The sequence below is a fragment of the Panthera tigris genome, chromosome B2 (assembly GCF_018350195.1).
Source record: "Panthera tigris isolate Pti1 chromosome B2, P.tigris_Pti1_mat1.1, whole genome shotgun sequence".
In the NCBI taxonomy this organism is placed as follows: Eukaryota; Metazoa; Chordata; class Mammalia; order Carnivora; family Felidae; genus Panthera; species Panthera tigris.
Window position 1 is genome coordinate 21,405,593 of NC_056664.1, and position 23,389 is coordinate 21,428,981.

General features: G+C 47.7%; 2 protein-coding genes across 7 annotated transcripts in view; one reads left to right on the plus strand and one right to left on the minus strand.

The window, feature by feature from the left end:
• The window catches only part of RREB1 (ras responsive element binding protein 1), a 133,688-nt gene extending 120,691 nt beyond the window's left edge, over window positions 1-12,997 (minus strand). For 3 of the 6 annotated variants that reach the window (XM_042985782.1, XM_042985784.1, XM_042985777.1), the window contains exon 1: window positions 12,916-12,997. The gene's annotated coding sequence lies outside the window, so the exon portion shown is untranslated. The other 3 variants (XM_042985778.1, XM_042985780.1, XM_042985781.1) reach the window with 3 other exon arrangements.
• Window positions 11,935-13,212, plus strand: LOC122238829 (serine/arginine repetitive matrix protein 1-like). Its single transcript, XM_042987578.1, has 2 exons — window positions 11,935-12,287; window positions 12,831-13,212. Exons 1-2 carry the CDS (start codon window positions 11,935-11,937, stop codon window positions 13,210-13,212), a joined length of 735 nt encoding a protein of 244 aa, XP_042843512.1.
• Window positions 13,213-23,389: the final 10,177 nt, after the last annotated feature.

A 23,389-nucleotide genomic window follows, 5' to 3' on the forward strand; every position in this document is an offset into this window, starting at 1 on the left:
TTTCTTCTCAGCATCTCCTTACCAGGCTATTTAAATTAGAAAGAAATAGGATGGGGCAAGGACTTTGTTGATTTTTTTTTTTTTTACCCTAACTGGTTCATCTTATCAAATATAGGCCTGGAATAAAGTGTGGTGTCTGTTCTAACAGGATTTATGGTTGCAGTGATGCAGAAACACCCACGCTCCTGAGCAAGAAATGGAAAATCATGTTTTCCCAGTGTGGACAGACAACAGCACTATTTGGAGCCCCCTGGGATGTTCGGGTTACACTGGTCGGGATTGATACCATAAAAGAGAAGCATCTTTGGGACATGCTGGGACTCACCTGAGGCTTTTTGATGAGTCATTTGTATAACGTCAGAGACAAGCATTACCAAATTCAGGAGCACTGCTGATACTTTCTTGTGAGATCACCTGAAGGGGTGGTGTCCTGGCTCACACACAGGGGTACGGCTGTGCAGGCAAGCGAGGCAGACACCGCCCCCATCAGGAAGCAGGAGTTTCCAGTGCAGGAGAAAGTAACTGAGGGGGGCCCTCGCCTATGGACCTGAGGGTCACACTACAAGAGGCAGCATGCCTCAGCTGCAGCTTCTAGTTTTCACCAGCTCAGTGGAAAACACGTCACTTTCTATCTCGTTCCACAAAGATCTGTCTGCCTTGAAAAGAAAAAAAAAAAAAAGTTAATTAACGTAGTAAAAACCCCAGGTCTGCCTGGGAGGGGCAAGTGGGCCATGGCCAGAAGCGTTCAAATACAGGCGAGACAATCGCTCAGTGGGGACAAGCTATGTTCCTTGTGGCAGGGATTAAAATCTTTTCCTTTGACACCCACAGATCTAGTGGAAAGCCCAGCACACAGTAGATACACAGCAAGTTTTGTTTACTGAATGAACTCTGTTTTCATGCAGATTACCGAGCAAGCAAAATACTGATGCGGTTCTGAGACACTCAGAGTGTCAGGTGACCACTGAGAAACTATGAAATATGCTGGAAAATCAGGTCAGGAGGGAGTTCTGACACTCCTAAGTCAAAGGCTCGTGCAGTTTTGAGAGTCCTACCTTGGTTCATACCCAAAGCCTCTTCCCGAGCCCTGTGCTCACAAGCCAAACAGATCAAGCATCACTAAAACAAACAGAAACTTCAACGCTCCGAAGACAGTTGCAGATCTCATCCGAAAATCATTCAGAAGCTCGGGCCCTCTATAAGAAAACTTTCCATTTCCTTTAGACATCAGAAAAAATTAAAAGGACAGAAGGAAAGGGAGAGAATGAGGAGGGAAGGAGGAAGCTATTCACTTGTTTCTGTTTCTCCCTTTTTAAATATAGGGCTACTCTTCAGGCTTTTATCCATGCCAGGGGTGTAAGTCTGAACCGATGAAAACAATACAAGCAGGGAAGATGCTGAAAGTATTAAAGAACATAAAAATCATTCTTTAAAGAACAGGGAACATACCTTGTTTATGAACCTTGCTTTATCTAGCACTCTAGTTTCAGAGAAAGGCACCCCCACTCATCTACCACAAAAGCCAGACGTGGAAGCCATCTCTCCCCTTCCCCCTCCAGGAGTCCTTCCCACTGCTGAGATCTCTATCAAAGCCATCCAGGCTCCCCACCTTTATGGCCACCATACTCCAAGCCACCATCGGTTTTCAAATAAAATTTTTTTTTTTTTTTGAGAAAGGGAAAGAGAGAGTGCATGCATGGATGCATGCACAAGCAGGCCTGAATGGGGAAGGGGGGGGGGGGAGAGAGAGAGAGAGAGAGAGAGAGAGAGAGAGAGAGAGAGAGAGAGATGCGGCGGGATGGCAGGGGTGGGAGGTGGGGTAAGAATCCCGAGCAGGCTCTGCATTGTCAGTGCAGAGCCTGACCTGGGGCTCAATCCCATGAACTGTGAGATCATGACCTGAGCCAAAATCAAGAGTCAGATGTTCAACTGACTGAGCCACCCAGGCACCCCTGGTTTTCAAAATTTTGAAAAACTGGCCTTATGCATCTTGCAAACAGAAGGCAAAATAGCTTCCTTGCAGTCTAGTCTATCCTCCACTCTGGGCAGGAATAATCTTTAAAAATGCAAATCTCATCATGCCATTCTTTGGCCTAACACCGTTTAAGTTCTTAAGAAAAATTCCAAATAACTGTGGGTTACAGTGTGAAGCCCCTACCTACCTCACCGTGCTGTCATTCATTGGTTCTGTGTCTTTTCTTCCTACACACACACACACACACACACACACACACACACACACACAGTGCTTTTCTCACTTCAGTGGGCAGCCCCCTCCCCAACCTCAGGACTTGAGTAAGCTGTTGTCCAACACACTCCTTCCTTCCCTCCACCATCTTTCAGACATTATTAGCTCCATGGGATGCCTTCCTTGACCTGCCTCCCAGTATCTTGCCCACACCCAGAGGTCAAACTTCGTATGTCCTTGTCCTACTTCATTCAGTTTGCACCTAGCACAGAAGTACGTGACTTGGTGGACGAATGGGTATTTTCCAACCTCTGTAAAGCCAGCAATGGTCTCTTTCTCATACTACACTCTTGGTGTTTATTACAGCCTTCACATGGTATATATTCAAATACTAAATAAATAAAAAATAAATAAAGACCTGTTAAGGTTAAAAAAAATTTAACACTCTGAGGTTGGCAAATCTGGGGGTAGAAAACTGTTTTCTAAAAGAAGCTTAGGGGTGCCTGGCTGGCTCAATCCACTGAGCATCCGGCTCTTGATTTCAGCCCAGGTCATGATCTCACAGTTTATGAGTTCGAGCCCAGCATCGGGGATCTGCACTGACAGTGTGGAGCCTGCTTGAGATATTCATTCTCTCTCTCTTTCTCTCTCTCTCTGCCCTTCCCCCGCTCATGCTCTCTCTCAAAATAAATAAATAAACTTAAAAAAAACATTTTAAAGGAGATCAGGTCTGATACTGACTCCCAACTTGACAGAATTTTAGGAAAAAGGGCTTGTCCTGAACAACAAATAGTTCTCAGAAAACTTATTTTCATGATTTAAATACAAATTAAGTTTAGAGATGTACAAGTGAAGTCTCTTTTAAATTATACTTAGTTTAAAATTTTAACTTAACAGTTTGATCCAATATAGGATTAACTAACCAAGCCATGAGAAATCTGTTTGAGATGTTCACTAGTTTTATGTAATTATCCCTCAAAACAGCAATTAAAAGCCCTATGATGGCAGAGAAATGACTTTTAAAAAATCTGTTTTCCATAGGAGAGAAGAAAATACATAAGCCTCCTCAGAAATAAGAGTTAGAATATTATATCTGAGTGTACCTGCCAGATCTGAGCCTAAAATGACTTTTAAAAAATCTGTTTTCCACAGCAGAGAAGAAAATACATAAGCCTTCTCAGAAATAAAAGAGTTAGAATATTATATCTGAGTGTACCTGCCAGATCTGAGCCTAAACTCTAGTTATCAGGTAAGCACAATAGGAATACTTAAAGGTAAGGAATATAATTTTAATCAGCTAGGGTTTCATCTTATATGAAGGATACCAAGCCCCTCCACTATGCAGCTTAAAAAAATTATTTTAGGTACAAAAAGCTCCATCAGTAAAACACCTGTCTCTCACCCAATCTATCTGGTATCTCCCCTATCTTTGAAGCTATAATGCACCTCTTTTAAAAGAAACTTAAACACTTTTGAGATGATTTTGTCTATTCAGAAGTGGGTTTTTTAAAATAATAAAGTCTCAGCATAAAGGAAACTCCCCTAAAACAGTGAAATGATTCTTTCCATCAATATGATCTATACTCAACTTCCATCAAGTATATTCCACACATACGCACCCACAAATAAAGTGCAGGTTTCTGATCTGGTGTTTTGTTTTCAATCCAAGGAGTAGCGGAAAAAAGAAAAGTTAAATTATACACAGACCAACACTCCTATTAACTCATCCACTAATGAAACAAAAATCTAACTAAGCAGAGAAAATGGGCCTACACGTTGGAGCTCTGAAATGATTTTGGTCTTTGATCTGTGTGCCCATCTCTCCTATTTAATATAAACTTCAAACTAAGAGCCATGAAAAGTGGTTATAATTAGTAAGGGCCCTAGTGAGACAGCTTTTAGTGCAATCAGGCATTAACAAAGATTTTTTTTCTCTTTAATTTCCAGCAAATTAAGCTCAGCAAAGTTTTATTTTAAAATTTCCGTAATTCAAAATTCTTCTGCACCACTGTTCCCTTAACACCAAATCTCTGCATGATGGGTGTGCTAAAGACTCGTTTACTTCTGTTTCCTACTCACAGTCTGTACTGATATTTAGGACTTAGCTTCCAAATTTTATGTGCTCTTCTCCAACAATACCCTGCACTTCTACAAAAACTCTTGCTTTTGGTATGAGAAAATGGATCCAATCAACATACCTTATCAACTAAGCACCACTATGCAATCCTTGAGCTAGGTACAGAAGGTGGAAAAAAGAAGAGTTAAGTCCCCCCCTATTCTGGAGGTGGGGAAATACAGGTCAACAGGTACTTTATGACGGCCTGGACATCCTCTGGATGGAGGACCTGATTCTCCCTGCAAGAAGTGGTCTGAAAGAAAGAAGAAGAAAGAAAGAAAGAAGATCTAAGAAACGCTGTTTGCTAGAAGTGGATGGGGATGAGCCCGAATGAACAACCCATGCACACGCAGAAACAGTCGTGGTGCAGAAAAGTGGCAGGAGCCGAAACTAGAAAGAGAGTCTGGAAGCTGATGATGAAGGTCCTCGGGTGCCAAGCTGAGGAGTTTGGATTTCTTCCTGTAGACAACAGGGAGCCAAGAGATGTTTTTCAGCAGGCAAACACCATGTGCAGCTTGAGTTTCTGAGCAGAGTGAGGAGGATGAGCTGGAGCAGGGAATACAGGCGGCAGGAAGCTAATTGAGGAGGTGTTTGCGACATGATGAGGATCTGAGGTCAGAGTCCCAGGACAGAAGTTTTGGGGAGGGTCTGGTCACTGAATTTAGGGGTCAAGACAGACACAAGGTGGGCAAAGCACTTCCTGGCCAGAAGACTGGGTGGATGATGCACCTCAGACCACCTTCTAGAAGTATGGGAGAGGACTTTTATTTTTACAAGTCACCTCTGGGGCACCTGCAGGTAAGCCAGGTGACAAAAGGTCCTGGCTGGGGAAAAGCTGTAAATGGAGACTGAGGGAGTTGCCGCTTTATAGGTTAGAGAGGGCAGAAAAGCACCAGAATCCACGGTTCCTATTACCTAGGAACAGGACAGCCACGGGGGTTTCAGAGCAGGTCACAGAGCAAGAGCAGCACAAACAGACGTGAACAGATGCTTACTGTCTACCCACAGGTTTAGGATGTAAAAAAAAAAAAATCTACCTTTCAGAGTCCTACATTTCTCTAAGGTCAATGGGAGCCCAGGCAATCTTAGGGGCAACTGGTACTTCCAGCAGACAGTCCTTCCCTTTCTAGAATTCAGTCTCCCTGTCTTCCTGCCTTTTTCTCAGCTCCTCACCTCCTGCCTGTGTGACAAAGCCCTGGGGGGGGGGGGGGTGGGAGTGGAACAGGACAAGGGTCAGGCAAGTGGCACCCGTGGCCACAAGCTCACTCGACCTTTCTGGTCTGAGGAAATCCAGTTTAAAGTTCGTATACCACATTTTGGTTCTTGAGATCAACCACCTTTTCATGTGTGAGATCCAGGAGTCCCAAGAACATGAAAAGAACCCCTGTGCCTTCCCCCTCACTCCCTCCTGGTCTCTTTCAGCTATGGGAGCAGCCTGCCATCCATGCCCCTCAAGGGGAAACGTATGGACAGAAGGCCAGGTTCCAAAACACTGCCCCAGAGAGAGGGTGGGTAGTTATGTAAGAATTTTTGCAAAAACCTGAGGAAACAAAACCAGGGAGAGTTATCTTGCACTTAAGAGTGCAAAAACGTGGACCGTCAAGCGCGTAAAGGCTAGTTCAAACACTGCGGGGGGGGGGGGGGGGGGGGGAGACACTCAGCGTAACTTAAAACATGAGGGAAAACTGGCAGATGACAGCACCAGAGCAAGTTTCCCAATAACTGAAGAAGTGACTCGGAACAGCTTCCCAGTGCCAACGAATCTGGTTTGTTTTAGAAGCAGATGAGCTCTAGAACTTTTTATTTACTGTGGGGTTTTTAAGTATATTTAACGCCACTTAATGTCTTCCCCAGCCCCGAATTTTCTGTGAAACCTGGAATATGCCAGCCATGGTACCTCACAGGCATGTAATGGGAGCTTACTTGCTTTATGAAATTTCAGATCTCCAGATACATCACGTGTGCTACGCGGACTACACCCGGGCCACTTGCTCACACAACACAGGCCACAACTACTGTACCTTTAAAGCAGGAGTCTCAACCTCCACCTACTGACATCCTGGACTGGATAAGTCTTTGTTGTGAGGCCATCAGCTTGCACTGTGGGATGGATAGCAGCATCCCCGGCCTCTCTACCCACTGAGGGCCAGTAGCACCCCTCCCCCCACCCCCACCCCACCCCCCAGCAAGGCAATCAAAAACGTCTCCAGACATTGCCAAATGCCCCTGGGGGCAAACCGCCAACTCTGAGATCCACTGCTTTCAAGGGTGAGTCCAAAGCTTTCCACGCCATGCCTTGTCCTTAAAATCCATCCCTAAGTGAACTTCATTAAGAAAAATTTACTAGTTCTGTTTGTCTCTCGGCACCCAAAGCAGAAAGAAAAGTGCTGCGTTTCCCCAATTTGAACATAAACTGCCAGGCAAATTTTGCCTCAAGGGTTGGAGCTGTGCACAATTCTGGAAAGGAAATCCAGAGTGGATACCCACAAAGCTTCCTGAGCTCAAAATATACCACTTTCTTCCATATATAGATTTTGAGTTTCTGGAACATTTATTATTCTTACAACAATTCCAGGAGGTAGAAAACCTACTAAAAAAAAAAAAAAAAAAAAAAAAAACGTGTACAATCACATTCATCAACAGAGATGTGCCAAAGGCTAAAAAGTTTCTTTTTAATTGCCTTACATTTTCAAATCCAACACAGAATTATTGTGAAAAGGATCTGGTCTCGTTTACAACATGCGCGTGTGCACGCGCACACAAATAGGCACGTATTCTTTGGAAGCTAAGCTGACTTTAAAAAGCAGGTGTTCTGTGCAGCTAGACCCGGGTTAGGCTTATTACCAGCCACAGAGTGGAAACTGGCACAGCTGTAAAATGGGTTAATATACCCACCTAACCCTCACCGTGTTTGTTGCTCTGAGGATAAAATCTGAATCTTTGTTAAACGGCCTTCACAAAAGCAGGGTGAAGACTTTGTCAAAGGTACATCCTCACAAAAACTGAAAATTTAGAAGCCATGAAACCACTAAAAGTCTCAAACATTCTTCTGACGATCCTACCCCACAGCCTCTGAAAAAGGGGGTTAAAAAGAGAGGAGATCCTAAGCAAGCCAGGGAAAAACAAATAGAGCCATTTAAAAGCTTTATCTAATTACCCCCACTGAGACTTTTTCACTGTAGTCTGGCTGGCTGACAAAGAAATGGGGGGGGTGGGGGGCGGTGTTCACCAGGCTTTCTCTCCCTTATCAGGACCACCCGCCCTCAGGGAGTCTGAAAGGCCTCAGGTGAATCCAGCAAGGGCAGTCAGTACCCAGTGTCCCCAGCCTTGGGGACTTCACAGAAGCTTTCAAATTCTCTTAGCATTACTTGTTTGAATCGCACTGAACAAACATCTCCACCCTCTCCCACTTCTTTTGTCTCAAGCACCTAGTCACAGGCCACCACCTTCATTGATGGGCAGATTGGTTCACCTGTACCCTGAAGTACCATCAGAAACAAGATGCACCAGTAGCTGGAAGGAACAGCTCCGTGCGCCCTCCTCCCAGGCTTCCCTGCCTCTCCACCAACCAACATGGAGCTCCATCTCTGGCTCCAATCCACACAGGCTTCCCTTCATACCAACAGTGAACACCCAGAAGGTGATAAGAGAACCTTGAGCCCAGCACCGTTGATGACACTGTCCCACAGGGCAGCTACCATAAAAAGTCTGCCTCCCTTACTCATCTCCACTCCCGTCCCCCAACCCCCAAACCCTTCTTGATCTTCTACCTCAGCCGTGGTGAAAAGAGCAGATGGTTTTCCTCTCTATCCTGCCTTCTACGGGAGTGGGGAAATTAAAAATAAGTGATGCATTTCAGAAAGCACATCGTATGCCTCCCTCTGTGTTTCATATGGTACACCTTTTACCTCTGATTTATGGGGAGGCCCCCGGGGCATGGAACTCACAATCTGACCCCAGCGTTCTGAAGAGGGCCACAGCTATTTCTTCTCAAAAATCACTTTCTAAGTCTGAGAAAGAGAACTCATTTACCCTGCCCCCCATAAAGAACCCATCCAATTTCTTAATTATATTTGGATATAAAAAAATGTTACTCAACTTTGCCTGTTCAGTAGGTCAGATGTACACAAACAACTCTGAGGCAGGGAAACTTTTGACTTATAGCAGGCTTGCCTTTCAACCAAGAGATGATGGTTAACCAACCTTGGCTTCTGTTAGATTTCAACTATTTTATCTCACTGTACAACTTCAAGATCCTTAAACATACTTAAGGCAGAAAACCTTACGTAAATCATATTGCTTTCTATTTTCTTACATTTGGTCACCCTTCCAAAGATACGCTAAACCTAATACGATTATTTTCTAAAAGGTATGATAAACTGGGCTGAAAAAACTGAGATGGGGAGGTGGAATCCTATCAAAACCTAATCTAATCTCAGGAAAGGGGGAAGAAAACTATTGTCCTGTTATCAGGAGGGACTATATTGCATACTTTCTATTGATACTATATTGCATTTCTATCTTTTGAATGCAAATCTGGTTAATAAAGATGACAGTAAGACATCACTTTCTGGATTAGCTAGATTTTCCAAAACAAACTAACCTGTTATGAATAAATGCAGTAAGGTGGTGTTACACACATATATCCTCAATCCTCAGGAAGGCAAGGTTTAACCTGAACACACGGGTATCAGACAAGAAGTCCGCCCAGACAAGCTGCCATCTGACACCAGAGTTGGTCAGAGAGCATGAACTTCAATTAAAAGACACTTATAAAAGAAAGAGAGATTATTTAAATATGATAACAGAAACAAAACAAACTTAACAGCCTACCTTGCTAGGTCAGAGGACAGGGATGATTCAAAAATTAATTAAATCTAGTAAATAATGTAAAACAGGGAAGGACTCCCTTTCAAAAATGCTTTGGTTAATTTTAGCATCCTTCTGTTTAGCTGCTTAGCAACCCTTATCCTATGACCTTTTAAGCACCACCTACTTTTCAGAAGGATAATGAATAGAAACATCAAAAGGATTCACTTCTGACTGTTTCTAGAGAGCACATTTAACCAATTTTTGTAGGAGTTAAATTTATATTAGTTATATCATACAAAACCCTAAAAGGGTAGGATTTTTTTTTAACTTTGTTCACCAGGAATCTTCCTCTGCTGAAGGTAATAAATGATATTAACAACTGAGCTTAAAGACGGCAAAGATTTCCAAACTGACCTGAGAAAGTGGATCAACACAGCAGTTAAAAATTGAAGAGTAAAAAATGCGAGCCACATAATGGCAACTAGCTATTGCCTGACAATACAGCAGAAAACCAATAAACAACTTGATCAGATGCACACTGACAAGGTAGATTTATTTTCCTTCTTCAACATTCTATACCTGTGCTGGATGCAAATAAGATCTCAGGAGTCGGCCTGGAGATATCTAAAATAAAAGACCCTTCAATCAAAAGGTCACTTGTTGGATGATGTAAATAGTTAGGAATGGATGCACCACCTGTGCCAGCTGAGTCAGACCCATCTTCCCCATCACATAACAAACACTTGTCTGCCATCAGGGCTTAGGCTCTGAATTTCTGATGAGAAATTAAGGAGTATCTAGAAAAACGTAGAGACTGATATGCCATGTAACAGTAAGCATCAGCAGCAGTTTTTTAAGAGTTATCACATAACCAGCAAACCCTTTAAAAACAAAACATACAAAAATGCAACCTGTTTAGCAGTATTTTTAAGAACGATAAAACAGTGCAAGTTCATTAACAGCCTAAAATGGAGCACAAGCTAAACAAATAACTAAATCAAAGGGCTCTCCCTTTCTTTTGTAAAAGTGGGGGTGGGTGGGAGGGAAGGTGTTTTTTCACACATTTAAAACTCGATAAAAGACATTCAAATGTTTAATTCATCAGTGTAACCAAAGCTCAAAACACATCAAAGCAGGATCCATCAGCAGGTACCCAGAGAGCTCCTTCCAAAATGCAAAGGTAAAACACAAACAAACAACAACAACAACAACAACAAACCAGACATTAGTGGCTCACCGGTGCATAAATTATTTGAACACTAATTTCGGACCCATTTCTTCAAAAGTTCTGTGTAACAACTGGAGGGAGCACAGAACTAAATGTTTAAGAAAAGAAAAAAAAGTTTAAGTCAGGGCTCCAGCCTCCAACTTAGACTTCCGGGTTGCACTATGTCTTAGAACCATACCTGCCTACTCGAAAAAGCACCAGGTCTAGAGGATGCTTCTAAGGGCTATGGGTGGAGGGGGGAAATAAACAACCAAAACCCAAGAAAAAGCATTCTTTGCTTTGCAGTTCCCTTTTCTCCACCTTCCACTTCAACTAAACTTATTTCAGAACACACTCATGCGCATGCACAGACCACTTCGTGTCTAAAAGAAAAAAAGCTCTCAAAAATATGGGATGCACATTAGCAACTCAGCCTTTTGCAGAAATCATCTCAAGTCTCCTCTTAGAGACCGAAATACCTCGCTATTTCCAGCATCCCTATCCAACAGACAAACTTTATTTCCATTGGCGTTTACAAGGCTAAGCTTAAATCTAAACTCTGAAACAAGCACGAGGGTTACTTTTTCTGATGAAAACCCTCAGACAGGGTTTTCAGCACACCAAAAAAAGTTATACTTTTTATTCACCCTTCTATCTCTCTCCACCACCACCACCATCCCCCCAAAAAGAAGAAAAAAACTCCAAAGTGCCCCGAATGTGTGCTGCTGCTGGCTCTGAAGCCGTGTAGAATTTCGTAATGGAATGTGAACTGCTCGTCCGGATCTGGGCTCACGTTCTATCTTCTAACCAGTAAGGAGCGAGGGAGGGCAAATCTGCTGAGCAAGGAGAAATACTTTCCTCCTCTTTTATAACCCATCACGGATGCATCGCGGACGCTGGACGCGAGCTGCACGCGGCGCCTGTCAACCCGCCCACCCGCTGGCCGGTCCCCGCGACCCCGGGGTCCTCGTGCCCCCTGCGCCCCTCCCCTGCCCGGGGCCGCCCCCGCCCTCTCTCCCCCCCCTCCCCCCCGCCTTGCCCGCCCGAAAAGGAAAGTGGCCCAGCCGAGAAGTGGGCTCGGCCGCCGCGTCCCGCACTCACGAGTCTGCTCCGGCCCCGTGAGCGGCCGGGGAGCGAGTCACCACATCCTCGACGCGACCCTCGGCCCCTTCCAGAAAACACGCCGCTTCCCAGGGAGGGGGCCGGCGACGGGAAGGACCTCCCCTGCTCCTTAGCAACCATTAAGGTCGCAGTTTCCTAAGAGACCGCGAGTGGGGAGGGGGCGCGGGGGGCCGGGCTCGAGGCTGGGGGGGGGGGGCTGCACTGGGTCCCCTGCCCCTCGACGCCGGCCCTCCTCCCCCACCCCCGCCCCGGCTCGGCGCTGCGGGCCGGGATGGGAGGAGGACGGGAAGCCCCAGAACTCGGGAAAAATTGGTCCAGCGGGCGGCGGACAAAAGTTTCCGAGCGCGCTCCACAGCTGGGCGGCGAAGCGGGCCCGGCGGCCGGCCCCGCCTCGGATGCTCCCGGCCTCCTTCCTGTGCTCGTGACGGCGCCGGGTGCCGAGGTTCTCCCCCCCCCCCCCCACCGCGATGCAGGCTCCGCTCCACACCGATGGCTCCCACGAAAACACGTACACCGCCAACGGAAGGGGCCAGGGAACAATACGCGCGGACACGGCTCCAGCCCCCTCCTCCCCCCGGTCACCCGGGGACGGTGGTCGGCGTGACCCCCAGCCAGGAGCGGGGGACGGGGGAGGGCGCAGGGTTGCCCGCGGCCCCCTCCCGGCCGGCGCCGTCCGCCAGGGAGGATCAAAGTCCGCGGAGCTGGGCGCGGCGGATGCTCCCACCGCGCAGCCCCGAGCGGGCACCCCCGAGCGAGCACCCCAGGCGGGCACCCCCGGATACCTTGCGGCGGCGGGCGGGCGCCGTCATCTCCGCGCTTCTCGGCCCGAGAGGGACTCGAAAGTATGTAGGAGAAAAGTTTCCCCTCCCACATGGGGGGGAGGATGTCGGGGGAGAGAGGGCGGAAGATGGAGAGCAGCGCTGGGAAGATGTTTCTGGCCGGCGGTGAGCGCACCATCCGAGTCCCCGCGGTGCTGGTTAAAAATAAATTCCGCGGCGGGCGCGGCGGCGCGGGTCGGGCCGGATTCCTGCGCTCGGACGGCTAATATGGATGCGCATCAGGTCCTGGCGGCGGGGCGCTGCGGCGGCCGCGGCGGCTCGCGCTGGGAGCTGGTTGGCAGAGCCGGCAGCTCGGGAAGGGGAAAAGGAGCGGAGGAAGGGGAGGAGGAGGAGGAGGAGGGGGAAGAGGGGAGGAGGAGGAGGAGGAGGAGGAGCGGTCCGGCGCGCAGCCCGAGGGGAGAGGGCTGCCCAGCTCATCCCCGGCCGGCCCCAACGCCCCGAGCGCACGTAGCGCGGCGTGGGGCGCTCGGGTCCTCGGCTCCGGGGAACGCCGAGTTGAAAAAGTACAACGCGCTCTGCACACTTCACCCTCCCCATCCCCAAAAGTTCTTTAAAAGGTCGCTCCCGCTCAGCCCTAGACATCTCGCTGCCACCCGAGTACCGGGAGCCTGAACCCCGGGCGCGTACTTACCGCCGGGCAGGGCGCTTGGCTCCCAGGCATGATGCAGTGGGGACCGGTGGGCTTCGGGGAGAGAACGAGGAGAGATGCAAACTTGTTCCGGAAAAGGAATCAAAATGGCGTTTCTGGATGTGCAAAGTTCATCAACTCCGCAGTCACTTCCCCTCCTCCTCTTCTCCCACAGGGAGGGAGGTGGGCGAGGAGCTGGCGACCCCGGCGCCCCAGCCGTCGTCCCGGCCCCCGCCTCGGCCCCCCGCCCAGCTTCTTCGCCCGCACGCTCGGAGACTCGCTCTCCCCCTCTCACCCTGATAAGTAGACACATCACGTGTTGCTCCTGCGAGTCTCCTGGGGACGTGTTACTGAGCGGCGGCGGCGGCGGCTCCAGCTGGGGGGTGGGGGGGATCCGCGGTACCCGCGGGTCCCCACCGCCGCCCCCACCCCGATTTTAGCGGGGTGACCGCAGTTTCCATCCCGGGATGGATGGAGGTGGAGTCCCCCACCCCACCCCCACCGCAGCCCCAGGTTTGCCCCACGCCCTCCGCCGGCGCCCCGGGCCAGGGGAGGGCCGGGCCGCCCCAGGGGAAGGGTCTGGGCCGCCGCAGCTGAGCGCGATCCCGATCGGCCCTGCGCTCGCCGGACGGCCACCTTCGAGGACCACCGCGCCCCCTCCCCGGCAGCCCCTCACTTGCTGGCAACTCCCCGCCCCCGGCTTTCCATCACTTCACTCCATGGTTTGTTTCACTATTTTAACGGAGGAGACGGATAGGCAGCGATGCCCGGGAGGCGCGAGAGGGGCGCCCCGGGGGCCGACAGGGGGTAGCATGGGGGTCGGGTTCCCCCGCCCGGCGCCACCCCGCTCGGTCACGGAGGCAAACGGGAGGGTGAGCCCCACCCGCGCCGTTCCCTCTCCACGCGGTCCTCGCTCTGCATCCAGGTGGGGCGAGTAGATGATGGGGCAAGAGATTAAGGAACCAGCGATTCACCCCGCCCCCAACTTCGGGCTGTTTCCCCGAGCCCGGTCCTTCTAGCGCTGGGGCTGCCGCCCGGGAGCGTATTCTCCGTCCAACAAATTCAACTCTGACCGGCTTTTGTCACCTTCCCTTCCCCACACTCTACAATTGAGGCTTAAGCGGGGGTTACCTCGCCCCCAAGGGGCTGAGGATGGCACAGGCTCCTACCGCCGCTGTGTCCCCACCCCGCGACGGCACGGGCTGATGCTGTGTCATCCACGTCGCCCTCCGAGGCACCAGGGAAGCCACACGCAATATCTCTTTCTTTCAGAGGGCTCCTGTTTCAACTCTGAAAAGTAGGGGCCCTCTTCGGAGCTGCTTGCTCTCCATCCCCAAGGCGGCGGCTGCCACCACGCTTCAGCGTGGCTGTGGCGGCCCAAGTTATCACCGAGCCCCAGAGAAACCAGGCCTGGGCTGTGCTTCCTCCAACAAGCAGCTGACATGTTTCCCACTGTTAATACTTTTCCAACCGGGGTTCTGAGAGGAGCCTTCTCTCGCCCTTAGGAAACCTCTTTAGACAGGGGTGATTGTGGTTTTGGAAAATAAATGCCCCCCCCTGCCCCCAGTTTCTGAGAACAAACGTGCCTCCTAAATAGTTGTAGAGAATACTACTGTAGAATTGGGCGTTTGAGACCAGTTAGGCAAGACGATGTTATAGGTACACAAAGCTGCCTACTCTGTACTTACTATGACCTTTGACCCTGGCTCTACCACACCAGCTCCTCTGAGGACACTTGCATGCCATACAAAGTTGTAAGCCCCATCATGGGCCTTTAATTTGTGGCCTTCAATGGAATTCAGGTTTTCGGGGCTGCAGATGGAAAGAAGTGTCTATCTAGGGATGGATTAAGGATTCTGGCCAAGATAGAATTCTACAGAACCAAGCAAAAGCAGTTGGACCATTAGCCTGGAGATAAGTAGGCTGAACCACTGCCCAAGAGGGAACTGATTCAGCTGCTTGCTTCTCTGACGTCCGGAATCACCAACATTAAGTTTTCAGAACCTGTTAGGTTTCCCAGGGTCTGCTGTTTACTGAGGAAAACTCTACTCAGAGAAACTTCAGCACTTGCATTTTCCTATGCACCACCCCCCACCCCCTGACTCCACATCCCCAAGTGTGTTTATCAAGTGCTTTTGTGAAGACAGGCATGCCTGAGGAGGAAGTGAGCAGGTCTCTAAGCAGGAGTAACAGTTCACATGGTCACCATAGAATTGTGTCTGGAGCTTCCAAGTTGTAGTGTGTTCCACTAAGAAGGCAAAGGAAGGGCCAGGTAGGGAATGCTAGTTTATTTACTTGCCTTGCCTCAAGATTCCAGTCTCCCCAGCAAGTGGTAGGTATTGCATAGGAACATCAAAATTGGAATTTTGCTTGTAATTGAGCTCATTCTGTAAAATACACTCAAACCTGCAAAGCTACATGAATTTTTATGACAAATCACTACCTTTATAATGTCATCTAGATAATTCTGGCAACTAAAAAGAAAACAGTTTAAAAATAACATAAAAATTAAATTTTAGGGGCGCCTGGCTGGCTTTTCAGTAGGGAATGAAACTCTTTTTTTTGTTAATTTTTTTTTTTTACATTTATTTATTTTTGAGAGACAGAGAGAGGCAGAGCACAAGTGGGAGAGGGGCAGAGAGAGGAAACACAGAATCCAAAGCAGACTCCAGGCTCTGAGCTGTCAACAAAGAGCCCGACTCAGCTTGGACTCTGAGCCAGAGGCTTAACCGACTGAGCCAACCAGATGCCCCAGGGCATGCGACTCTTGATTCAAGCCCCACGTTGGGCCTGGAGCCTACTTAAAAAAATAAATAAATAAATAAAAATTGAATTCTAATGATACTGGGTTCTGTGTTCATCTTTTCTAGCTAATTAATAAATTTGGAGTCAAATGACTTGTTCAAAGTTCTGTTTGTTCATATTCATATAAATATCATTTATCCAACAAATATTTATTGAACATCTAATAGGAAAAAAGAGTCATGCTATCAAAACCACAATGAGAAAGATGCCTCTCCACACCCACTTAGGATGGCTAGACTCAAAAAGATAAATACTAACAAATGTTGACAAGGATGTGGAGAAATTGAAACTCTCCTACATTGCTGGTGAGAATGTAAAATGGTGCAGCCACTTTAAAAACAGCTTGGCAGTTCATCAAAATCCTAAACATAGCGTTACCATATGACCCAGCCATTCCACTTCTAGGTACATACACAACAAATGAAAACATATCCACACAAGAACTGGTACACAAATGTTCACAGTAGCATTATTCATAATAACTAAAAAAGTGGAAACCCAAATAACCACCAATTGATGAATTAATAAAATGTGATATATCCATACATGGAATATTAGTCAGAAGGAGTGAAATAGTGATACATGCTACAATGTGATCAACACTGAAAACATACTAAATAAGCCAGACCCAAAAAGGCAAATATTGTATGATTCTGTTTATATGAAATATTCAGAATAGGCCAATATATAGAAACAGAAAGTAGACTAATGGTTGTGGAGGGTTGAGAGTTTGGGGGGATTTGGGGATTGACTACTACCGTGCATGGGGTTTCTTTCCGGGGTGATGAAAATGTTCTAAAATTGATAGTGGTGATGGTTGCACAACTGAATATACTAAAAAGCCACTGAATTGTACACTTCATTTTTTCTAAGTTTATTTTATTATGTTTTTATTTTATTTCTGAGAGAGAGAGAGAGGGAGAGAGAGAGCAAGTGGGGAAGGGACAGAGAGATAGGGAGACACAGAATCTGAAGCAGGCTCCAGGCTCTGAGCTGTGGGCACAGAGCCTGATGCGGGGCTTGAACTTACAAACCGTAGGATCATGACCTGAGCTGAAGTCGGATGCTTTAACCTACTGAGCCACCTAGACACCCCAAGTTTAAAGAGAGAGAAAGTACAGAAGGGGCAGAGAGAGGGAAAGAGAGAATCCCATGCAGGCTCCACACTGTCAGTTCAGAGCCTGATGCAGGGCTCAAATTCACCCACTGCGAGATCATGACCTGAGCCAAAGTCGGACCCTTACCCAACTGAGCCACCCAGGTGCCCCTGAATTGTACATTTTAAGTGGGTGATTTGTACAGTAAGTAAGTTATATCTTGATCAAGCTGATATGCTTATACATCAAGAAATTGTGCTAGATTCTCTAGCAGAGAAGTGATGCAAAAATGGATAATTCATATCCATTGCCTTAAAATAATTTATAGTCTAATCTCTGCATCCATATGAAGTAAGCATGAAATGCAAACCAACATATTAAAAACCATTAAGTTGGTGCGAGATTCAGGGGCTCAGAGAAAAGAGATCTCTTCTAGTAAGAACAATCAGGGAAGGGCAGCTGGGTGGCTCGGTGGGTTAGGTGCAACTCTTGATTTCAGCTTGGGTCATGATCTCATGGTCACGGGATCAAGCCCTACAACAGGCTCTCTGCTAGGCCTAGAGCCTGCTTAAGATTCTCTCTCTCCCTCTTCTTCTGCCCCTTCCCTACTCACATTCTCACACACTGTCTCTCTCAAATAAGTGAATAAATAAACAAACAAACAAAAAACAATCAGGGAAAGCTTCACGGAAGAGAAAGCCAATGGAGTTGAGCCATGGAGAACAGCTAGAAATTTTGCAGATGGAGATTGGGATTAGAATCAGCAGATGCAAAGGCATGATTGTAGCAAGTCATGGGTCCTGTTCACAGATCCAGATGGCATCTAGTATGGCTGGATTATGACATATACAGGGATATGCAGGTGACATGACCAAAAAGGTAAACAAGCTGAGGCTCTACCACAAGGAATTTTGAATACTATCCATGGAAAACCTCAGCTATGAGGGCCTGAACTAGGGTAGGGGTAGAGAAGGAATGGAGAACAGAAGATCAAGAACCACTTCAGAGGAAAGCCAGAAAAGCAACTGGTGGACCAGGGATGGGGGTGTAAAGGAAGCAAGGGCCCTGATGATGCCTGGGTCTTAGGTGACTGAAGGAAGGACTGACAAAAAGAGAAAGTCAGGGGTAGAAGCCCATTCAAGGTGGAAAGTGACAGAGCAGGGGATACTGAACTTGAGGTGGGGATAAATGGGAACCATAGTTTTCTGTGCTATGCAAAGGAAGAGAATCAAGAAGGAGGAGGAGGTGGACATTGGAGAAGGCTGCATGGATGAGGTGACATTCACGGAAGCTCACGAGATATGTAAGGTGTCCCCTAGGCAGAGAGGAGGGGGCAGGGCACTCCAGACACAGGGAGCAGCAAGTAGTAAGCACAAGGGCACAGAGGCGGAAAACAAGGTCAGTTTCCAGAACTGCAAATACCTCACTCTGTGGCTGGGGCAGAGGGAGGAGGGGAGGTGGCAAGAGATGGAGCTGGAGAAATAGCCAGTGGGCCGGACCGCTAAGAGCTCTGGGCACCTTGCAGCTGACTTGGACTTTATCCAATGGTGAGGCCCTGAAAGGCTTAAGGAGGAAGGCAGACAGAGCCTCCCTCCGAGGACTGTGGAGAAGGGTCTGGAAGACTTGAGACAGGAAGGCTAGTTAGGGATTAACAGAAGAGTCTGCCTAAGAAATACTGAGGACCCAGGGAGCCCTGGCTGTAGAGGTAGGGAAGTATGGACTAATTGGAAATACAGTTAGCATGTAGATTCCCCAGAACTTGACCAATTTGATATGAGAGAAGGGAAAAGAATCCCTCTGGAGCTGTGACCAAAAGGTGTGGAACCGAAAGATAGGAAATCACGGCAGCCATGGTGGAGTGATGACAGCAAAAACAGTGGGACAGGTGGAGGGACTAGACCAGGTAGGAGATGTTACAGAAATGAAACTCACTGGGCTTGGGCCCAACTGGTTGTGGCATGAGAAGAAGGGAGAATTAAAGAAGACTTCTTCCCTGAGCTCAAGTTTGGTACCTGGGTGGGTCCTGGGTCCACTGACCAGCGACGTGACTGGTGGCGAGAGGGGGTGGTCTGTGGAAGATGAGAGGAAGCTGGAACCAGGGAGCAGGCCCGAAGACACATCTTAGGGACAGAGCGAATGGGCAGCAAAAGCTAGAGGCTGAAGCCAAGGGAGAATGCCCGCAGTTAGGTGGGTGATGAGGAAGTGACAAGTGGGCTCTCTCTCTCTTTCTTCCTCTAAAGAAGCAAAAGAGCCAAGGAAGTAAGGGCTGTCAAGGGAAAAGATGGTCAACAGTGTTAAAATACAGAGAAATCAAGGCAAAGGGCCCAAAAAGGAATGAAGTCGGTAAGTTGATTTGAGAGCGCAAGGCAGGGCCAGCACACAGGGGCTTCCAGAACCACTGGAAGAGGAGGGGAAAGCCATGCTCTGTTGAGAAGTTAGGTGATGAAGGGAAGGGAGAGAAAGGATCAGAGCAGCTAGTATTTACCGAAACCCTACTATGTGCCAGGCACTGTTCTGAGGGCCTCATGTGTATTATCTTGCTTACCCTCTCCACCCTTCAATCTGGGAGGTGCCCTTATCATCCCTGTTCTGTAACTGACAAAACCGAAGCAGAGTCCCAGTGTCACAAGGCTGAGATGCACACCACACTATCTGACCCCGGAACCCACTCTTTTATTGTTGTTGTCCACCAATTCAGAATTGAATGGTCTGCTAACAAAAAATGCCTACTTGATTGGACTAATCTCAATAAAATGCTCTTGATTTGCAGAAAACCATTGTCTGTGCAGTTGTTTTTACAAGGATTTAATTAGCAAGATAAGTCAATGTACAACTTTAATTTTTTTTTTTTTACCATTTATTTTTGAGAGACAGAGAGAGAGATGAGTGGCAGAGGGGCAAAGAGAGGGAAACACAGAATCCAAAGCAGGCTCCAGGCTCTGAACTGTCAGCATAGAGCCCAACGTGGGGCTTGAACCCATGGACCACGAGATCATGACCTGAGCCCAAGTTGGATGCTTAACCAACTGAGCCACCCAGGCACCCCAATGCACAGCTTTAAGATGGCTAGTTTGGTTTATAACCATCCACTCTTCACAAAAGCCTCAAGCACAAACTCTTTCTGTTCTCTAAGTACTATGCTCTGTATGTACAGACAACATTCTAAAGCTATAGCCTGATATTTTGTATACCCAGGACAGCGAGGCTGAAGATGATGTAGCAGAATCTACACTCTTAATGTCTATACCACTGGTTCTCAGCTGCAGTGATTCTGACCCCACCCCCACCCCTACCGGGGGATGTTCAGCAATGTCTGGAGACACTTTTCATTGTCACAGGTTGGGGGAAAAGTACCACTAATATCTATGGGTAGAGGCCAAGGATACTTCTTAACATCCTACAAGGCACAGGACAGCACTCACAGCAAAGAATTACGTGGCCCCATATGGCAATACTGTCAAGGTTGAGAACCCTTGCTTGATGGTGCCTTGAAGATTATCTCGAGGAATATCAGTGTCCAGGAAAGAGGTTTTAGAATGGGTAAACCACCCAGACCATTTATGTCACCAGGAAAGGAATGTGGATCCACAGAGGGAGAGAATACAGATATATGAAATAGAAAACAGCTTCTGAAGGAAGGTGTGTGTGTGTGTGTGTGTGTGTGTGTGTGTGTGTGTGTCCATGGCAGAGAGATAGGCCTTGCAGGAAAAGAGGGATACTTCCTATTCTATGACAGGAGGAAAAAGAAAAAGAATACTAGGAGCATACTGAGAGATATTGCTGGGAAACAGGCAAGTTGTGGGGCTTCACACCTGATAGTTTTGAATACAGAAAAGGGGCAGAGCCAGACAGCAAGCCGAGCAGCATGGGGCTGAGGCTTGAAGAGAGAAGACATTGAGGAGTTGGTGGTAGAAAAATTCCGCTGTTTTAGCTTCAATGCCATGGAGCCACAGAGGAGAGAAAACATATGGTAGGGATTATGGACAGTTGGAAACTGAAATGACTAAAATCCATCACAAGGGAGATGACACTGAGGGGGCAGGGTCTGAGAATCAGGAGTGGTCGTGGCCATGGAGGTGAGGGGGCAAAGCAGGGGAGAGAGCGAGGAGGGTGCAAAGGACTGAGGGGGGCTGAGACTAGGGAAGTGGACAAAGGCTCAGGAGAAAGAGGAAAAAAGGGACAGAGCAGAAATTCCAACCACGGGGTTGAAGGACATGGAGAAAGCTATGAAGAAGGGCCAGGACATGAGTCCTTGACAAGGAGGGTCTTGTCACTGAAAATGAAGGAGGGGACAGGCTCGAGAGGAAAATCATGGAGTTGGTTCCTCAGGATATCTTGAGGGAAGTGTGTCTGAGAGATGAGTACGTGACCCGCACAAATGAGAAGAGGGGGCCATAAGCAGATGGCACCAAAGTCAGAGGAGGTCTTGCGGGCTAAATTGGGTCTCCCCCAAACTTACATGTCAAAATCCTAGTCCCCAGGACCTCAGAATGTGACTGTATTTGGAGATATGGCCTTTACTGAGGTAATTAAGGTTAAATAAGGTCATAGGGAAGGGCCCTGGTCCAATAGGCCTGGTGTCCTTGTGAAAAGAGATTAGGACACAGATACACACGGAGGGAAGACCATGTGAGGACACAGGGACAAGGCGTCATCTACAAGCCAAGGAGGAGGCCTCGGGAGGAATCAGTCCTGACGGCACCTTGATTCCAACTTCCAGTCTCCAGACCTGTGAGATAGACATTTCTGTCGTATATGCCCCCAGCGCATGGCACTTTGTTATGGCAGCCTGAGCCGACTGATACAGGAGGGAAGGATGTGAAAAGATGGTGAGCGTGGCACGGAAGGGACAGTAGAAAGTGTGTTCCTAGACTCCACGGCCTCCTTTGTGAGTTGGAGAACTAGTCTCCTGGAGGAAAGGCTTTTAAAGGAAGTGATGTCCCTAAAAACAAACCAAGTGTCCATCCAGGTGCAGAGGGAGGGGAAGCACCATGGAGGAGTCTGTCTTAGAACAAGGGGGTCTGCGTCTTCAGTGGATTGCACACCTCTTGTAAGTGGGGACTTGCCCTGCTAACAATTTCTCTGCCCCAGTGCTAGTACAGGGACTGGAATATTGCAGGTTCTTAAGGAATCTCTCTCTCTCTCTCTCTTTTTTTTTTTTTTTTTTTTTGCAAAGTGTGCAGAGGTGGAGGGATGGGAATGACCTGGGAACACAGGGAACCTGGGGGCACAGGGAAGCTTCTTTGCCCAGGAAGGGGTTGGCCCAAGAGTGACACGTACAGCAGAAAGCTGACAGGCAGGTGGAGAGATGTCCTTTAGAGTTTCCAAATCCCGTTAGTAATGCAGCCAAATAAAGTCTCCCTCTCAGACAAGGAGCACAGTCATAGGGATGGGCTACTGAGAACACCTTCATACAACTTCTGTTATCCCAAATACATTAGCTACTCAGATAACTAGAGGGATGCATTATTTCTGGTGGCTGACAGTTTTGCCTTTATATGTGAACCATTTGGAGTAAAATTAAAAAAAATTTTTAATGTTTACTTATTTTTGAGATAGAGAGAGACAGAGCATGAGCAAGGGAGGGGCAGAGAGAGAGAGGCAGACACAGAATCTGAAGCAGGCTGCAGGCTCCAGGCTCAGCTGTCAGTACAGAGCCCGACGTGGGGCTCAAACTCACGACCACGAGATCATGGCCTGAGCCGAAGTCAGATGCTCAACCAACTGAGCCACCCAGGCGTCCCATGGAGTAGAATTTTTTTCTAAAATGTACTATGCACTGCTTGCTTTTTCTCCCTCTGCTAAAAAAGTCAGAAAGTTAACATAGGAACAAAAGGGCATTATTGTAAACTTCAAATATTATATTAGATTGTCATACAAACATAACTTCTTATAAGAAAGATTTATACTAGGCCCAGAATGATCCCATCCTCAAGAAACTCTTCATCCTTGAAGGTATGTAATAGCTATTTCCTAGCATACCTTTAGACTCCACAGTAAATTCCAATTTGAGTTTTTGCCTGCTCTTTCTTATTTTTCCTCCCTCCTTATCTGGCTATCCCTAGTCCCTTCTTTCTGAATTCAGTGTGCCTGCCAATAGCAACCTCCTCTTCCGTTTCTAATTGATCAATTCCAATCCACAGTGTTAAGAAACTGGATAACCAACACTGCTAGAAATGTGTCGAAAGTCAGCCTGAAGCCCAGCACCTCTTTTGCTGCCCAGAAGCCAGCAGTTGCTTATTTCCTGATTCTCAGTTGGGTTTTAGATTGATAAGTTGTTAGCGTACTTCTCAACTATAAAAGTCGTTTGAAAGATATCGGCATGTTAGGCCATATTAAGCCAGCTTTCCCTCCATGATAAAAGTTCATCGTTGACTAGAATTTCATGTAGCTTCAGGGGACACAAAAAGAACCAGTGGTCCGTCCCTTTCCACCTTCAGGCAAGATGGCTGGTATTAGAAAAGTCGCTCTAGGGGCGCCTGGGTGGCTCAGTCGGTTAAGCGTCCGACTTCGGCTCAGGTCATGATCTCACGGTCCGTGAGTTCGAGCCCCGCGTCGGGCTCTGTGCTGACAGC

What these genes read in the sequence shown, in the direction of transcription:
- LOC122238829 (XM_042987578.1), top strand. Translation starts at nt 11,935, where the DNA reads ATGGCTCCCACGAAAACACGTACACCGCCAACGGAAGGGGCCAGGGAA. An exon ending in GGCCCGAGAGGGACTCGAAA is followed by an intron (nt 12,288 to 12,830) that starts GTATGTAGGAGA and finishes CATCCCCAAAAG; the next exon opens with TTCTTTAAAAGGTCGCTCCC.